The sequence below is a fragment of the Prionailurus bengalensis genome, chromosome A3 (assembly GCF_016509475.1).
Source record: "Prionailurus bengalensis isolate Pbe53 chromosome A3, Fcat_Pben_1.1_paternal_pri, whole genome shotgun sequence".
Classification (NCBI taxonomy): domain Eukaryota; kingdom Metazoa; phylum Chordata; class Mammalia; order Carnivora; family Felidae; genus Prionailurus; species Prionailurus bengalensis.
In genome coordinates this window covers 109,159,921-109,173,861 of record NC_057354.1, presented here as the reverse complement: position 1 = coordinate 109,173,861, position 13,941 = coordinate 109,159,921, and the positions used below count along the sequence as shown (strand labels likewise).

General features: G+C 43.3%; 1 protein-coding gene across 2 annotated transcripts in view; it reads left to right on the top strand.

The window, feature by feature from the left end:
• GALM (galactose mutarotase) overlaps positions 1-13,941 on the top strand; it is a 114,593-nt gene that overhangs the window by 73,533 nt on the left and 27,119 nt on the right. For both annotated transcript variants that reach the window (XM_043604134.1, XM_043604133.1), the window contains exons 3-4: positions 2,887-3,093; positions 8,821-8,902. In XM_043604134.1, coding sequence (XP_043460069.1) covers positions 2,887-3,093; positions 8,821-8,902 — 289 coding nt within the window. The remainder of the gene's footprint in view (positions 1-2,886; positions 3,094-8,820; positions 8,903-13,941) is intronic.

The window sequence follows — 13,941 nt, the reverse complement described above, 5'->3', positions numbered from 1 at the left end:
TCCAGGCTCTGAGCTGTCAGCACAGAGCCCAACGCGGGGCTCAAACTCACAAACCGCGAGATCATGACCTGAGCTGAAGTCGGACGCTTAACTGACTGAGCCACCCCGGTGCCCCAACACTTTTTTTAAAGGTGAAATTTGACGGGTGCCTGGGTGGCTCAGTCAGTCGAGTGTCCGACTTGGCTCAGGTCATGGTTCATATGTTCGAGCCCCACATAGGGCTCCTTGCTGTCAGTGCAGAGCCTGCTTCGGATCCTCTGTCCTCCTCTCTCTCTGCCCCTCTCCCACTCATGCTCACTCTCTCTCTCTTTCAAAAATGAATAAACATTTTTTTAAAAAAAGATGAAATTTGAATAACCTAACAGGATTAGAAATGGTATATAAGTAGGCCTAAATATGCAAACATGGAAGTTTTCAGGAAATGTGGAAACCTCAGGCTCTGGGATATTCTCCCATGAATAGGAATTTTATTTTCCACAGAATTATACTCATCTGATAATACTGGTTTCCACGAAAAAAACTTTCCACTGCGTTCTTTCTCTGAAGGACAAAAACTAGGTAGCAAATTAAGAACATTTTATTTCAAATATTTTATTCCTACAATTTTCCATTTGGGGGATTCTTTTTTCTTTTTTGAATCATGCATATAACCAGCTTTATATTATAAGTGTCTTGAAAGTTCAACATTTCTGGGAGATAACTAGGGTGTAAAATTTATTTTTTACTAAGGTCAGTGAATTTGTTTCAGATCCCAGCTGCTTTCACTGTAGGTGAAGGCAGAGACCTCCACTCCTGCTGGACTCCCCTTCCTGGTAAATGTGGGTTCACTCAACGGCAGTGAGCAATGCCGGCCACACCAGGAGGGGGTGGGCAGAGCCATTCCTGTGGCCCTCAGGAATTATTATCTTTCAGGTCTATTTGGAATGACAGTGTTTGGCCTCAACTCTTCTGTTGAAAAAAGGAGATTCAAACAAAACTTTGAAATGAAGATGTGGAATGGGGTAGACTGCCAAGCCTGAGTTAGAATCCTAGTCATGTCACTAATGACACATATGACTTTAAACAAGGTGGTTTTTTTATCCCCCCTCTAAACAATGGACATGAAGTATGAAAGGATTCTACTCAACTCTCCTGGAATGTGGGAAGTAGGAGTGGACAAGGTAACGCCACTGAACTCAATTTGCTCATCTGTAAAATGGGGTCATAGTATCAGTTGGAGCCATTTGAAATTGCCAGTATTCAACTGTTTTGACCTACAAAGACAGTCATTTCGTTTGATTCAACCAAATCCTCACCTTACACAATGCTTTATGTAGGGGCGCCTGGGTGGCTCAGTCAGTTGAGCGTCCGACTCTGGGTTTCAGCTCAGGTCGTGATCTCGTGATTCATGAGTTCAGGAGCCTGCTTGGAATTCCCTCTCTCTCTCTCTCTCTCTCTCTCTCTCTCTCTCTCTAAGTAAATAAAATTTAAAACAAAACAAAATGATTTGTGTAAGCACCAGTGGCTGGTGAGCACCGAACAAAGGGAGATCTCACGTCAGCAAAAGGCCTTTTGGCTAGTGACCCAGGGCTCCATGAAGGGACTGGGGTCTCTGCACACTGTGTCCTCGGATAATAGAGAATAAGGAAATAAGCTCAGGATCAGACCACTTAGTTCAAATCCACTGTCTTCCTAGCCGAAAGAAGCTAGGGAAAGCAGTGTATTCTGAGTCCCAGCTCTCTCAGTCTAAGTGAGGATCATGGTGCCTACCCTAAGTCAGCTCTGAGACAGATAAGATAGTGTCTGTGAAGTTTCTAGCAAAATGTCTTGGCCCATCATGGGCACTCAGTAAATCCTGGTTGTCCCTCCTCCATGAAGGTAATATTGAGGCTTCTAGGGCAAGGGAGAGGGGAATCAATGCCAAATTCCTATTTCCGAAAGCAAAAAACTCCTGGAAAACTTTTCTTCATATTTTTCTTTTTTTTTAATGTTTATTTATTTTTGAGAGAGAGAGAGAGAGAGCGCAAGCAGGGGAGGGGCAGAGAGAGAGGGAGACACGGAATCCAAAGCAAGCCCCAGGCTCCGAGCTGTCAGCACAGAGCCCAACATGGGGCTCAAACCCATGAACTGTGGGATCATGACCTGAGCTGAAGTTGGACACTTACCCAACTGAGCCACCCAGGTGCACCCCCTTTTTTTTTTTTTAATAAATATTCATAAACAGTACTTCCCTGGGACAGAGGAGCTGACTTATTTAGGTCATTTTTTAATACTATTAGCAGATATTGCTATATGACATTTATCAGAATGGGTCACCAAGATAAAAAAATAACCTTTTAGGGGCGCCTGGGTGGCTCAGTCGGTTAAGCGTCCGACTTCAGCTCAGGTCATGATCTTGCAGTCTGTGAGTTCGAGCCCCGCGTCGGGCTCTGTGCTGACAGCTCGGAGCCTGGAGCCTGTTTCAGATTCTGTGTCTCCCTCTCTCTGCCCCTCCCCCGTTCATGCTCTGTCTCTCTCTGTCTCAAAAATAAATGTTAAAAAAAAAATTAAAAAACTTTTTAAAGAAGGGGAAGAAGAAAACATAGGCACATACATATCAATTTAAGGAGGAAGAGAATGGGGAAGGGGAGTAGGTAAAGAGAAAGAAAAAATTTTTTCTCTCAAAATCTACTTTTCTGTATAAAACAGAATTTTAGAACAACTAAAATCCAAGCTAAATAAATAAAATAAAATAAAATAAAATAAAATAAAATAAAATAAAATAGAATAGAATCCAAGCTATTATTCCAATATCTTAAAGATCATATAACCATTTCTCTTCCTAGAATCACTGTCTTTAAATATTGAAATGTGGTGTTTAGCTGGAGATTGCAATGACTTAACAGCTTTGAAAACACTTTTTTCTAGGTCGTCTGGACCCCTCAGGTGCTGTCAAATGGTGTCCAGTTCTCGAGGATCAGTCCAGATGGTGAGGAAGGTTACCCTGGAGAGTTGAAAGTCTGGGTGACATACACACTGGATGGTGGGGAGCTTATGGTCAACTACCGAGCTCAGGCCAGTCAGACCACACCGGTCAATCTGACCAACCATTCTTATTTCAACCTGGCAGGCCAGGTAAGAGAACTTACCTCTGCTCTCCTGCTTAGTATAAAATGTGACTTACCTCTCCTCTCCTGCCATGTGCTTTGTGGAATGACCTGGGGAGTAGCTGGATAGACCCACCCAGAATGGACTTAGCCTGGCAATGGAGTCACCTGGTGATGAGGAAAAATGCCTAGCAAAACAGCTGACTCGTAGTAGGTGCTCAATAAATGGAAGTTACAGAGAAAGATGGAATGAGTACATTGTGTTACTAAGAGAACTCTCTCTTTCCCACAGGTTCAGAAAAGTACCCAGCTATTTCAAGAACTCCCTCTCTTCTAACTGTAACTTGAGTTTACATTTGCTTCCTCATTCCACTCCTACTCCCCAAAAATTACTTCCAGTTAAGTTCCACTTTCCACCCTTGGAACTTTAAAAATGTGCCTGGCTCAGCCCCTTTAGGTATGCCACCAACATTCGTATGTCTCTGCTGTACTTCCCACCCTAAGAGGGGTATAGAGACGCTCTCACCCCTCTTAGGTAATCCCCTCTGCACTACCTTATTCCCAACTAATGGTAGTATTTTAGTTTGTTGAGGAGGCTGTTACATGAGGCAGAGGGAAAAGTTTAGCTAAACTCTGTAGACTATATCTATTGCTTCCTCTTCATCTGAAAAACTCATTGTTGTCTACTCTACTTGAATCACTTTGGCATGATTTCCTACCACAAGATGATGTTCACAGCCAACTAGTAATATCTAGCATTTTTACACTCTTTTAGGAGTCTGCTGACAATGTGCTGATTTTTTTTTTTCTAGGATCTTTTCAAATAGCACGATGTGCTGATTTTTTTTTTCTAGGATCTTTTCAAATAGCACGAATTAATTGGTTCTTATGTAATTTCCAAAGTTCTCCCTTGAAAAATAAAGAGGATTATAAACTTGTCTATCCCTTACCCTCAGAAACTTCTGCCATGCTCCTTGAGATCTTAAAAACAAACCAAAAACCAAAGCTGCCCAGCCATGCGCCTCTGTAATCATGTGCATAAAGACCCTAATTTTTTTTTTTTTTTTAAATAGGCCAATTTGAGGCTTGAACTCATGACCCTGAGATCAAGACCTGAGCTGAGATCAGGAGTCAGACTCTTAACCAACCGAGCCACCCAGGCGCCCCTTATACACCCAACTTTTTATAATAAGCTCAAAAGGAACCTGGCAGAAATAGAATAAAATATTAGTGGGTTTGTATAGGTAGTAGATCATGGTGATTTTTTACTGTTTTCCACATTTTTGTATACTGAGAACATCCTATTCTGTAATGGGTGGGAGGTGGCCTAAAGAAAGAGATTCAGAGATAGGAAAGAAATTATGCATGAAATATTACACCTGCCAATGTATTCCAATCAAGGAGACAAAATGGGAATGTAACATTCACTAAAACTCTTTCCATTTACTTGGCAGGAGGACTCTCAGAGATCACAGACCCCACCCAAAAGGGTGTTCAGTGTTAGCCCCCTTCTGTATACTGTCTTAGTGCAGCTCGAACCCATAGCCACTAACTTCAGGGTTGAGGATAGGAGGGAGCCATCAGCCTTTTGGGGAGCATCACAACAAGAGTGGGTAGTTGTTTACGAGGCCTGGGGTCAAAGGGCTTCTGCATCTTCAAATCATCTCTTACCCTACCCAGGAAAGCATTTTTTAATTTATTTTTGAGAGAGAGAGAGCACAAGTGGGGAAGGAACAGAGAGAGACACACACACAAAATCTAAAGCAGGCTCCAGGTTCAGAGCTGTCAGCTAGAACCCATGAACCGTGAGATCATGACCTGAGCCGAAGTCAGACGCTCAATGGACAGAGCCACCCAGGCACCCCAGCACTACTGTATGTCTTAAACTGTCCCCAGGGAAATAGCTCAAAACTTGATCATTTAAAGTGGTCAGCTCATCTTATATATTTTTTTTGTTTTGTTTATTTGTTATTTAATAAGCAGTATGTTTGTGCTACTTGGGGCCAAATTTTGACTCATCACTTCTAAGTTTGAGTGTTGGAGACCTGGAGGGAGGAGAGAACTGGTTCTCGAAGAGTGGAAAAGGTATATAGGTTGCAGGTTGGTTGGGCTTTTGTTGTTGTTGTTGTTCCTTCCTTATCTAACCCAAAACTGGGCAAACATGTTTTTTGTTTTGTTTTTTGGTTTTTGTTTTTTTTTTTTAATTGAAACTTTACCCAAAGAGGTATGAAAGCAGCCTCGGGGAATTTGAGATGAGAATAGTGGTGGTTCCAGTATGACTGGGTAGGTATGTCAGCAAGGACCTTCCGCCTTTCCACTCTGTTCCTTCAGTGTTTTTGGCTTTTGCCTTCAGGCATATCCTTTTATGGTCACAAGATGGCTGCCATAGCCCCAAGAATCACCTCTACATATAGTCAAAACCAGAGACAAAAAAGGACCTATTCCTTTCTTCATATCTCTAATGTTCCATTTTAAAGAATAGACAAAAAACTTCCCCCAGAAGCTCCCCAGCAGACTTTCCTTCACATTTTATGGGCCAGAAGTGTGTCCCATGTCCTGCCTAACCTAATCACCAGCAAGGGAATTAGGCCATCATGATTGGCTTAGGCCAATCAATATTCACCCGGTGGGATTGGGGAGGGAGCCCTTTCCCTGAGTATACAGCCTACCATAGGATGAATCAACAAGGCAGGGTTCTGCCAGAGAAAAAGGAGGGCGTCCGTAAAGGAGCTGCTATGACTTTTGGGTGGTATGATAGTGTCCAGGATATCCTGCTAAAGGTGATGACAGCTGAATTAAGGCAGTGGTAGTGGTAATGCACGAAAAAAAAAAGAAAACCCTGCAGGCCATAATGAGCTCTATAAATGGTTAATGTTCTGAGCTAGCAGCAGCTGAGCAAAGTTAACCAAAACAACACTGAACCCAAAGATGGGCCTCAGGATCTGTTGGTGGATCAGCATTTCTTGCCAGGTTTTCATCAGCCTGGAAAGGAAATGAATCCAGCAGTAATATTCCACTGAAGTGGGTCATTGCATTATTCCAGGTCAGAAGAATCATAAAATGAAGCATGCTTCGCTTTAATAAAGGAATGTAGGTGCCGCTTTGTGACCCAGTGCCCGTTAAGAGAGTGGCTGTCTAATAAATGTTCCTTTCCTTCTCCCCCTCCCCCCCCCCCCCCCCCCCCCCCCCCCCCCCCGCCAGGCTTCTTCCTAGCCTCTTAGACTTAGCAATTTATTTTGGTATGTGATGGAATCATTTGCTTCCTGCCCTAATGCTAAAAAACACAAAGAGAAGGAAAGTCCTAAGCAGCATTATTCATCATAATAAAAAGCTGGAAACAAGCAAAAGTCTGTCAACAGGAGAAGGGATAAACAGATTGTGATACATTCGTACAATGGAATATTCCTCAGCCTTCGCTGGAGCACTGAGCAGATAGAACCAAGGAAACAGTCCCCAGTTCTCTTCCCTCATCTCCGCTCCCCTCAGACCCCGAGGCCTCTTCGGTGCTGGCGGTACCACCGAGGCGTGAGGGGATGGCGGCAGGGGGAGCCGGGCAAGAGAGGGACCCCTCTAGTCCAGAGCTGCTCTAGGTGGTGGTGCAGACCCTTCCCATTCTGGACCCGCCTTCTCAGGTCAGAACAGGACCAAACAAGTGGCTAAGGAAGAGACTGTGGGCAGAGGCCTGGCCTTGTCTCCCCCCACCGTCCACTCCTACCCCTGCCCGCCTGTACCCACCGGGAGAACACAAGACCACGGCAGTTCTTCAGAACCAGATTCTCCTCGGAGTGCAATTAAAGCAATTTCTGGCCTGTTTAGACATCGATTCTTACGGTCTCTAAGATCCTGGCATTTCTCCTCAGGATGACTCCATTTGATTGTGGAGGCCTGAGTCTTTCTGATTAGAGGATCGGTTTCAGTTAACCCCCAGGGCTCCGCCTCCCTCTGCTTGCTTCTCAGGAACCCAGCAGGGCTTTCAGTGTGACTTAGCTCGAGGTTTCTCAACCTGAGCATGTGGACACGTTGGGTCAGATAATTTCTTTGTTGCAGGGATGGGCATTGTAGGGTGTTTAGCAGAATTGCTGGCTTCTTCCCACTAGATTCCAGGAGCACTACCACCCCCAATTATGACAATCAAAACTGTCTCCAGACATCGTCAGATTTTGCCCTATGGCAAAATCATCCCAGTTGGGAGCCACTAGGTTAGCTTATTTTTGAGCATTCACTTAGCAAAAGCCCTCTCCTGGTTCTCCTTCCATGTCTTCTGCTATGAAGCTTGAAAATTTACTCCTATTAGAATATAATCCTTTTTAGCAGAAACATATACGTGTATTTTCCAATTTGCAAGGAGCACAACATGGCTTTATTAAACTTCTTCACAAGAATCCTGGAAAAGGTGGAGGCATTACTGGCCCAGTTTTACCCTGAAGGAAAAGTGATTCTAGGAGCACCTGGGTGGCTCAGTCGGTTAAGCATCTGGCTCTTGACTCCGGCACAGGTCAGGATCTCACAGTTTGTTAGTTTGAGCCCCACACTGAGCTCTATGCTGACAGTGTGGAGTCTGCTTGAGATTCTCTCTCTCTCTCCCTCTCTGTTCCTCCCTTGCTTGTGCTCTGTAAAGAAAGAAGGAAAAGGAAGGAAGGAAGAAAGAAAGAAAGAGAGAGAGAGATTCTACCTGGGGCCATTCAATACAGCTGGAGATAGACCACAGGCCTTCTGACTATTGAACCTCTATCTTTGACCCCACTGGGGAGGGCAAGCTGCATCTTTAAAAAAAAATTTTTTTTTAACATTTATTTTTGAAAGAGACAGAGTGAGAGCAGGGGAGGGGCAGAGAGAGAGGGGGACACAGAATCTGAAGCAGGCTGCAGGCTCTGAGCTGTCAGCGCAGAACCTGACACGGGGCTCGAACCCACGAACCGTGAGATCACCTGAGCCCAAGTCGGGCACTTAACTGACTGAGCCACCCAGGCGCCCCAAGGGCAAGCTGCATCTTTAATGGAAGAGATGGGCAAGCTCTCAAAAGCAGGAACTCCAGTTCTGACTCCCAGGCTTCTGTCATGTGGTAGAGGATGGGTCCTCCGGGTGGGAGCTGGGCCAGAGAAGGGTGACAGATACCCCACCTCTAGCAAGCCTGGAGGTGATACCAGGCCATCCAGTACTTGTGTGTTCCAGGCCAACAGCTCTTGCTCTTCTATTTGCCTGTCATGTGTGAGGAGAGTGGGAGAAACCCCTCTGCTAATAAGCCAAAGTCCAAAAGTCTTTCAAACCAGTAATGTCTCTCTGACTTTTCACGTTCATAATTCCATTTAGAAAAGAAGATGCATGCTCGGGTCACGCTTGAAAACTTCTTTCAAATGTATCCATTGCTCTGTTGAGGACCTATCTGCCGATGCTTAAATGAACGTATTAATGATCACCATAGGTCAAATGGGATTTCTAAAATTCTTGTCAATGCCTGCAAACCGTTCTGCAAGAGAAGTTAAAAAGCAAAAAATATAGGCACGCCTGGGTGGCTCAGTTGGTTGAGTGTCTGACACTTGATTTCGGCTCAGGTCATGATCCCGGGGTCATGGGATTGAGCCCCACGTTGGCCTCCTTCTGCTCTGAGCATGGAGTCTGTTTAGGATTGTCTCTCGCTTTCTCTCTGCCCATCCCCTGCTTGCGCACACACTCTCACTCTCTCTCTGTCTTTAAAAAAAAGTAAAATAAGACTAAGCATTAAATCTTCTTTTCTTTCTCTACCTTTCCTTCCCAGGGTTCCCCAAACATCTATGACCATGAAGTCACTATAGAAGCTGATGCCTTTTTGCCGGTAGATGAAACCCTGATTCCTACAGGTTGGTGAACTTAAACTTCTTTATGGGAATGCAGAGCTGGGGTGTGATTGGAGGAACATCGAAACTTCATTTACCTAAATGTATTTTCTCTGTTGGCCTGCCAAATTGCCTATAATTACCATGATTAGACATTTATGTTGGTTGTGGCTGGGGGACCATATAATTAAACAAACAAACCAGGACGCTGTTGAGAAGAAAAGGAGATGCTACTAATCATTAAGCCAGGGCAACAGGTATCAACCGGAAGTTTTGTTGTTGTTGTTGTTGTTGTTTTTTTTAGTGTTTTATTTATTCTTGAGTGAGAGAGAGAGAGAGAGAGAGACAGAGCACAAGCAGGGGCTGGGCAGAGAGAGAGGGAGACACAGAATCCGAAGCAGGCTCCAGGCTCTGAGCTGTCAGCACAGAGCCTGACACGGGGCTCCAACTCACGAACCGTGAGATCACGACCTGAGCCGAAGTTGGACGCTTAACCGACTGAGCCACCCAGGCTCCCCTCACCTGGAACAGTTCTAAACAAGCTGGGTCATATGGCCATCCTGGCTGAGCCTTAGACAGCAAAAGTTCTCCGCTAAAATGTAAATCTGGTACTTCTTAGCACCTTAGCAGAGATAAATTTACCTAAACATTACCTCACCACTGCAGGACACTGATAGAACACAACGTGGTTTCTGATGGAGGATGAAATGTTCTACCCCGAGAAAGACAAATGCATATGTCACCTCTGAGACACAGTTGGGGGAATGGGGTAGCATAGGGAGTCTAAAGTATCAAAAGGGAAGGTGAGGTGTTGCCAGAATCAAAGTTTATGGGTGTATGTGTGCATCTCTTAGGTTAACTGGATTGAGATCATCTTGGTTATTATTATTTGGGATCAAAACTGCCTTGGTTCAAATAGGCAAATCCATAGAGATAGAAAGTAGATTAGGGGTTGCCAGGGGCTGGGGACAGAGGGGTATGGGGAGTGCCAGTGGGTACAAGATTTCTTTTTGGGGTGATGAAGAGATTCTGGAATTAGATAGTGGTGATGGTGGGATAATATTGTAAATATACTAAACACTACTGAATTGTGCACTTGTGAAAAGGGTGAATTTTGTGGTATGTGGATTATATCTCAATTAAAAACAAGAAAGACAGAAAAACAGAAAGACAGAAAGAAAGAAAGAAAGAAAGAAAGAAAACGAACGAACCTTGGTTCCTGTGGAGTCTCCAGGATTAAGTGGTGTGGATTTGTACTAGACTGTAGGTGCACTGCCATCTGCCTCCAGGGGACAGGTGGATGATGGCAAGATGGCCGGCAGGGGTGCTGCTATTCATGTCAGCTTATGGAAATTCACTTGAAGTAATTAACCACCAGAGCAGTAGATAAATATTCTTATTGGGATTTCATTAAAATCAGAGATGAGGTAAGTGTAGAAGTCTTAGTCAAAGAAAACCAAAGTGGGGCGCCTGGGTGGCTCAGTCGGTTAAGCGTCCGACTTCAGCTCAGATCATGATCTCATGGTTTGTGAGTTCGAGCCTCACCTTAGGCTCTGTGCTGACAGCTCGGAGCCTGGAGCCTGCTTCGGATTCTGTGTCTCCTTCTCTCTCTGCCCCTTCCTTGCTTGTGCTCTGTCTCTGTCTCTCTCTCTCAAAAATAAAACAAACATTAAAAATTTTTAAAAAGAAAGAAAGAAAACAAAAGTAGAGGATGAAAGAAAAGAAGAGCAGAAATCCAGAAACACACAAACACTTGCTCATCAGCCCTTATTCCCCTGGGAAGAAAGCCTGCCCGCCTTGGCCTTGGGCTGGCCAAGGTCTCCTGCTTGATGGCAACTTGGAGGTGTTGCCTCAGACCCCTTTGCCAGAGCATTAACGTCCTGTGTACCATCCTCTGGAGCGTCTGTTCAGAGCTCCAGCCCTCCATAAGCCCATCTGCTGGCAGCTCCGTGTGGAAGGTCAGGAAGGCCTTTCTCTCTGTTCCCACCCCATGTAAGTGTGCTACTATTTTGGTTGTCATCTCTGCTAATAACGTAGAATGATAGAATATGAGCAGTTTGAAGCCAAGGGCACCATCTTAACCAAATAATCAAGTTTAAATCACCAGTAATAAGATGTATTGTGTCCTCCTCGTATTATGTACTGAAAAAGTACATTGTGTGATATTCTGTTAAAAATGCCTAACCTCATTCCATTCAGCAGAAGGCATCACACGAACCCACTTGAGGGACAGTCTGCAAAATAATTAATCTGTATTCTTCAATAGTGTCAAGGTCATTAAAAAGACAAAGCAAGGCTGAAGATTGGTCACAGAATAGACCAAGGAGATAGGACAACTAAGTGCAATGTGAGAATCCTAGACTAGACCCTGAGTCAGAAAAAGGACATTAGTGGGAACGCTGGTGAAATTCTAGTGAAATGTGTAGTTCAGTTAGTAGTATTGTACTAATGTTAATTTCTTAGTTGTGATCATTATACCATGGTCGTGTATGATGTTAACATTAGGGAAAGGACGGTTATACAGAGATGTACTTTTTTTTTTAAGTAGTCTCCATGCCCAATGTGGTGCTTGAACTCACAACCCTGAGATTGAGTTGCATACTCTGTTGACTTACTAAGCCAGCCAGTCACCCCCAGAGATGTACTATTTTTGTGACCTTGCTGAAGTCTAAGATTATTTCAAAGTTTAAAAAAAAAAATAGTCCAGGGATCCAAGTAAGATATGACTTTAATTTTCCTGGACACCTGCCTTACTTTACAGGTAAGGGCTTTTGTTTTATTTTGTTCTCTTTAAAACAATGAGGCTGTGTTTATGGCCTCTAGTTCAAAATTATTATGAGGAAAATAATAAGAATGTGAGCCTGCATGCTAAACGGTAACTTCAGTTAACAGCAGGAATTAGAAACCCATAAATACAGGGGCCATAAAATTAATTAGAATAATAATGAGAAATCAAGATAAATGCATTAAAAATTTTTTTTCTGCATTGCAGTTTTGAAGGTTTTCCTAGCTCTGGGGCTGGTTTTAAAGGCTCTTATGTTTGTGTTGGTAACATGTGTCATCTTCTGATATTTACATGACTCAGTGTGAGGCTGAGTAAACTGGTCCATCTTGTCCTAGATGCAGCCTGATTACATTGGAACTGTGTGTTGTGAACTGTGGGGAGGCTACTCTGTTGTGACTGATAAAGAAGAAAATTAGTTAAGTAGCTTACAGGTGGAGCTGATGACATAAGTGCATATTTATTTGTGTATATTTATAAAACCTCACATTGTCCTATTGAGTTTTGATCAGATGAAAATCACAAAAATGCATAATTCATGCCGTGGGAAGATTATTTGTTGTGATTGTAAGTGATCATTGTGGCAAAGCCCAGTAGAACTTAACGTGTAATCTAATGAAACGCGTAAAACTCATGTCCATCTCAGTTCTGCACTGTGAGTGGTTTTAGGATCAAATTTTATACTTTGTACTAATTTTGAACACCTGTGAAGCTGGGTCGGCTGCAGGCCCTCTGGGCTCTGGGAGGCAAAAACCATGGCTGTAGTCTTAAATCTGCTGTTAACTAGCTAGGTGACCTTCAATGTATGCATAACATTTTAACATTTAACTTCCTTAGACCCTCATTTCCTTTTCTGCAAATAGGAGGGATATTGAACTCAATCCAATTTTATGGACCAGTAAATTTTCTTTAGAAAATAATTTGACAGACTTACGTAGAGTTGCCTAACTTTTCGTTTTGCCAAGTTAGAAAGCAATCATAAATATAGGGCTATTAAAACTAATGGGAATGTATGTATATTATATTTCAATTAAAAAAAATTAAACTAACCAGGGTAATAATGAGGAACAGAAATAAATAGACTAGGGGAGCCTGGCTGGCTGAGTCGGTAGAGCACGTGACTCTTCAATCCTGGGGACATGAGTTTGAGCCCCATGTTGGGTGTGGAGCCTACTTTAAAAAAAAGAAATAGACTGAATTCATTTTTTTAAAACCCAAGTTGCCATTTATAATCACCATCTTTTCATAAAGAAAAATACTTTAACTATTTAATTATTTATTTTGGAGAGAGAACTAGCTTGAGCAGGGGAGAGAGGTGGGGGGGAGAGAAAGGGAGAGGGAGAGGGAGGGAGGGAGGGAGGGAGAGAGAGAGAGAGAGAGAGAGAGAGAATCTTAAGCAGGCTCCATGCTCCAGTGTGGAACCCAACATGGGGCTTGATCCCACGACCCTGGGATCATGACCTGAGCCGAGATCAGAGATCAAGAGTCAGACCCTCAATCTGCTGAGCCACTTAAGCGTCCCATTAAAGAAAATATTTTAACACCACAAAAGGGGGCAGATTTTAATCTCAGAACAAAGAACAACACTTTACATTGAATTCATCTTGCTTTTAAAAGAAATGTGATAGTAGATTATCTAAACATGTCTCAGTTTTCTGTGAACCAGTAAAAATTTTACCATGGACTCATGATTGAGAACCAACGATTAGTCTGAAAGGTCACTAGTAGCTCTTACATTCTGTGATTCTACAAGGCTCTCAATATAACATTTTACTGCTAGTTCTACCACCCTTCAAATCCATTAGAACTCTATCATGAAAGTTAGTAAGTTGCAACAACTTCAGAGCACATAAAAAATCCATAAGTCTTTTACCTATCCATACACTAGCCAGTCCCAACATAGGTTATGTCTGTTTTCCCAGAAACACTTCGACTGAAATTACAGGGTGTTTCTTCTTCCCCTTCCTCAGAAATGCCATAAGAAATAAGCAAAGTATATGTTTCCTTAGGAACTGCCTTCCAAAATGGGTGGCAACTCCCACTCTGCACTGCCACGATGGAAGAATTCACATGTCTGGCCCTCTTTCAGCCAAGAGCAAATCTCCAGGAGCCCAGATTTCATTGGACTCTTAACACGGACCAAAAGTGCATGAGCAGGTGGCTTCATTCTGAGACCAGTCCAAAGTCATCTGGTCATTTGGAAGTACCTCCCCTATGTTGCTGGGCTTGCCAGGAATCAACAGCCTAGTGGAGAGTCAGCCAGAATAGTATCCATTAACCT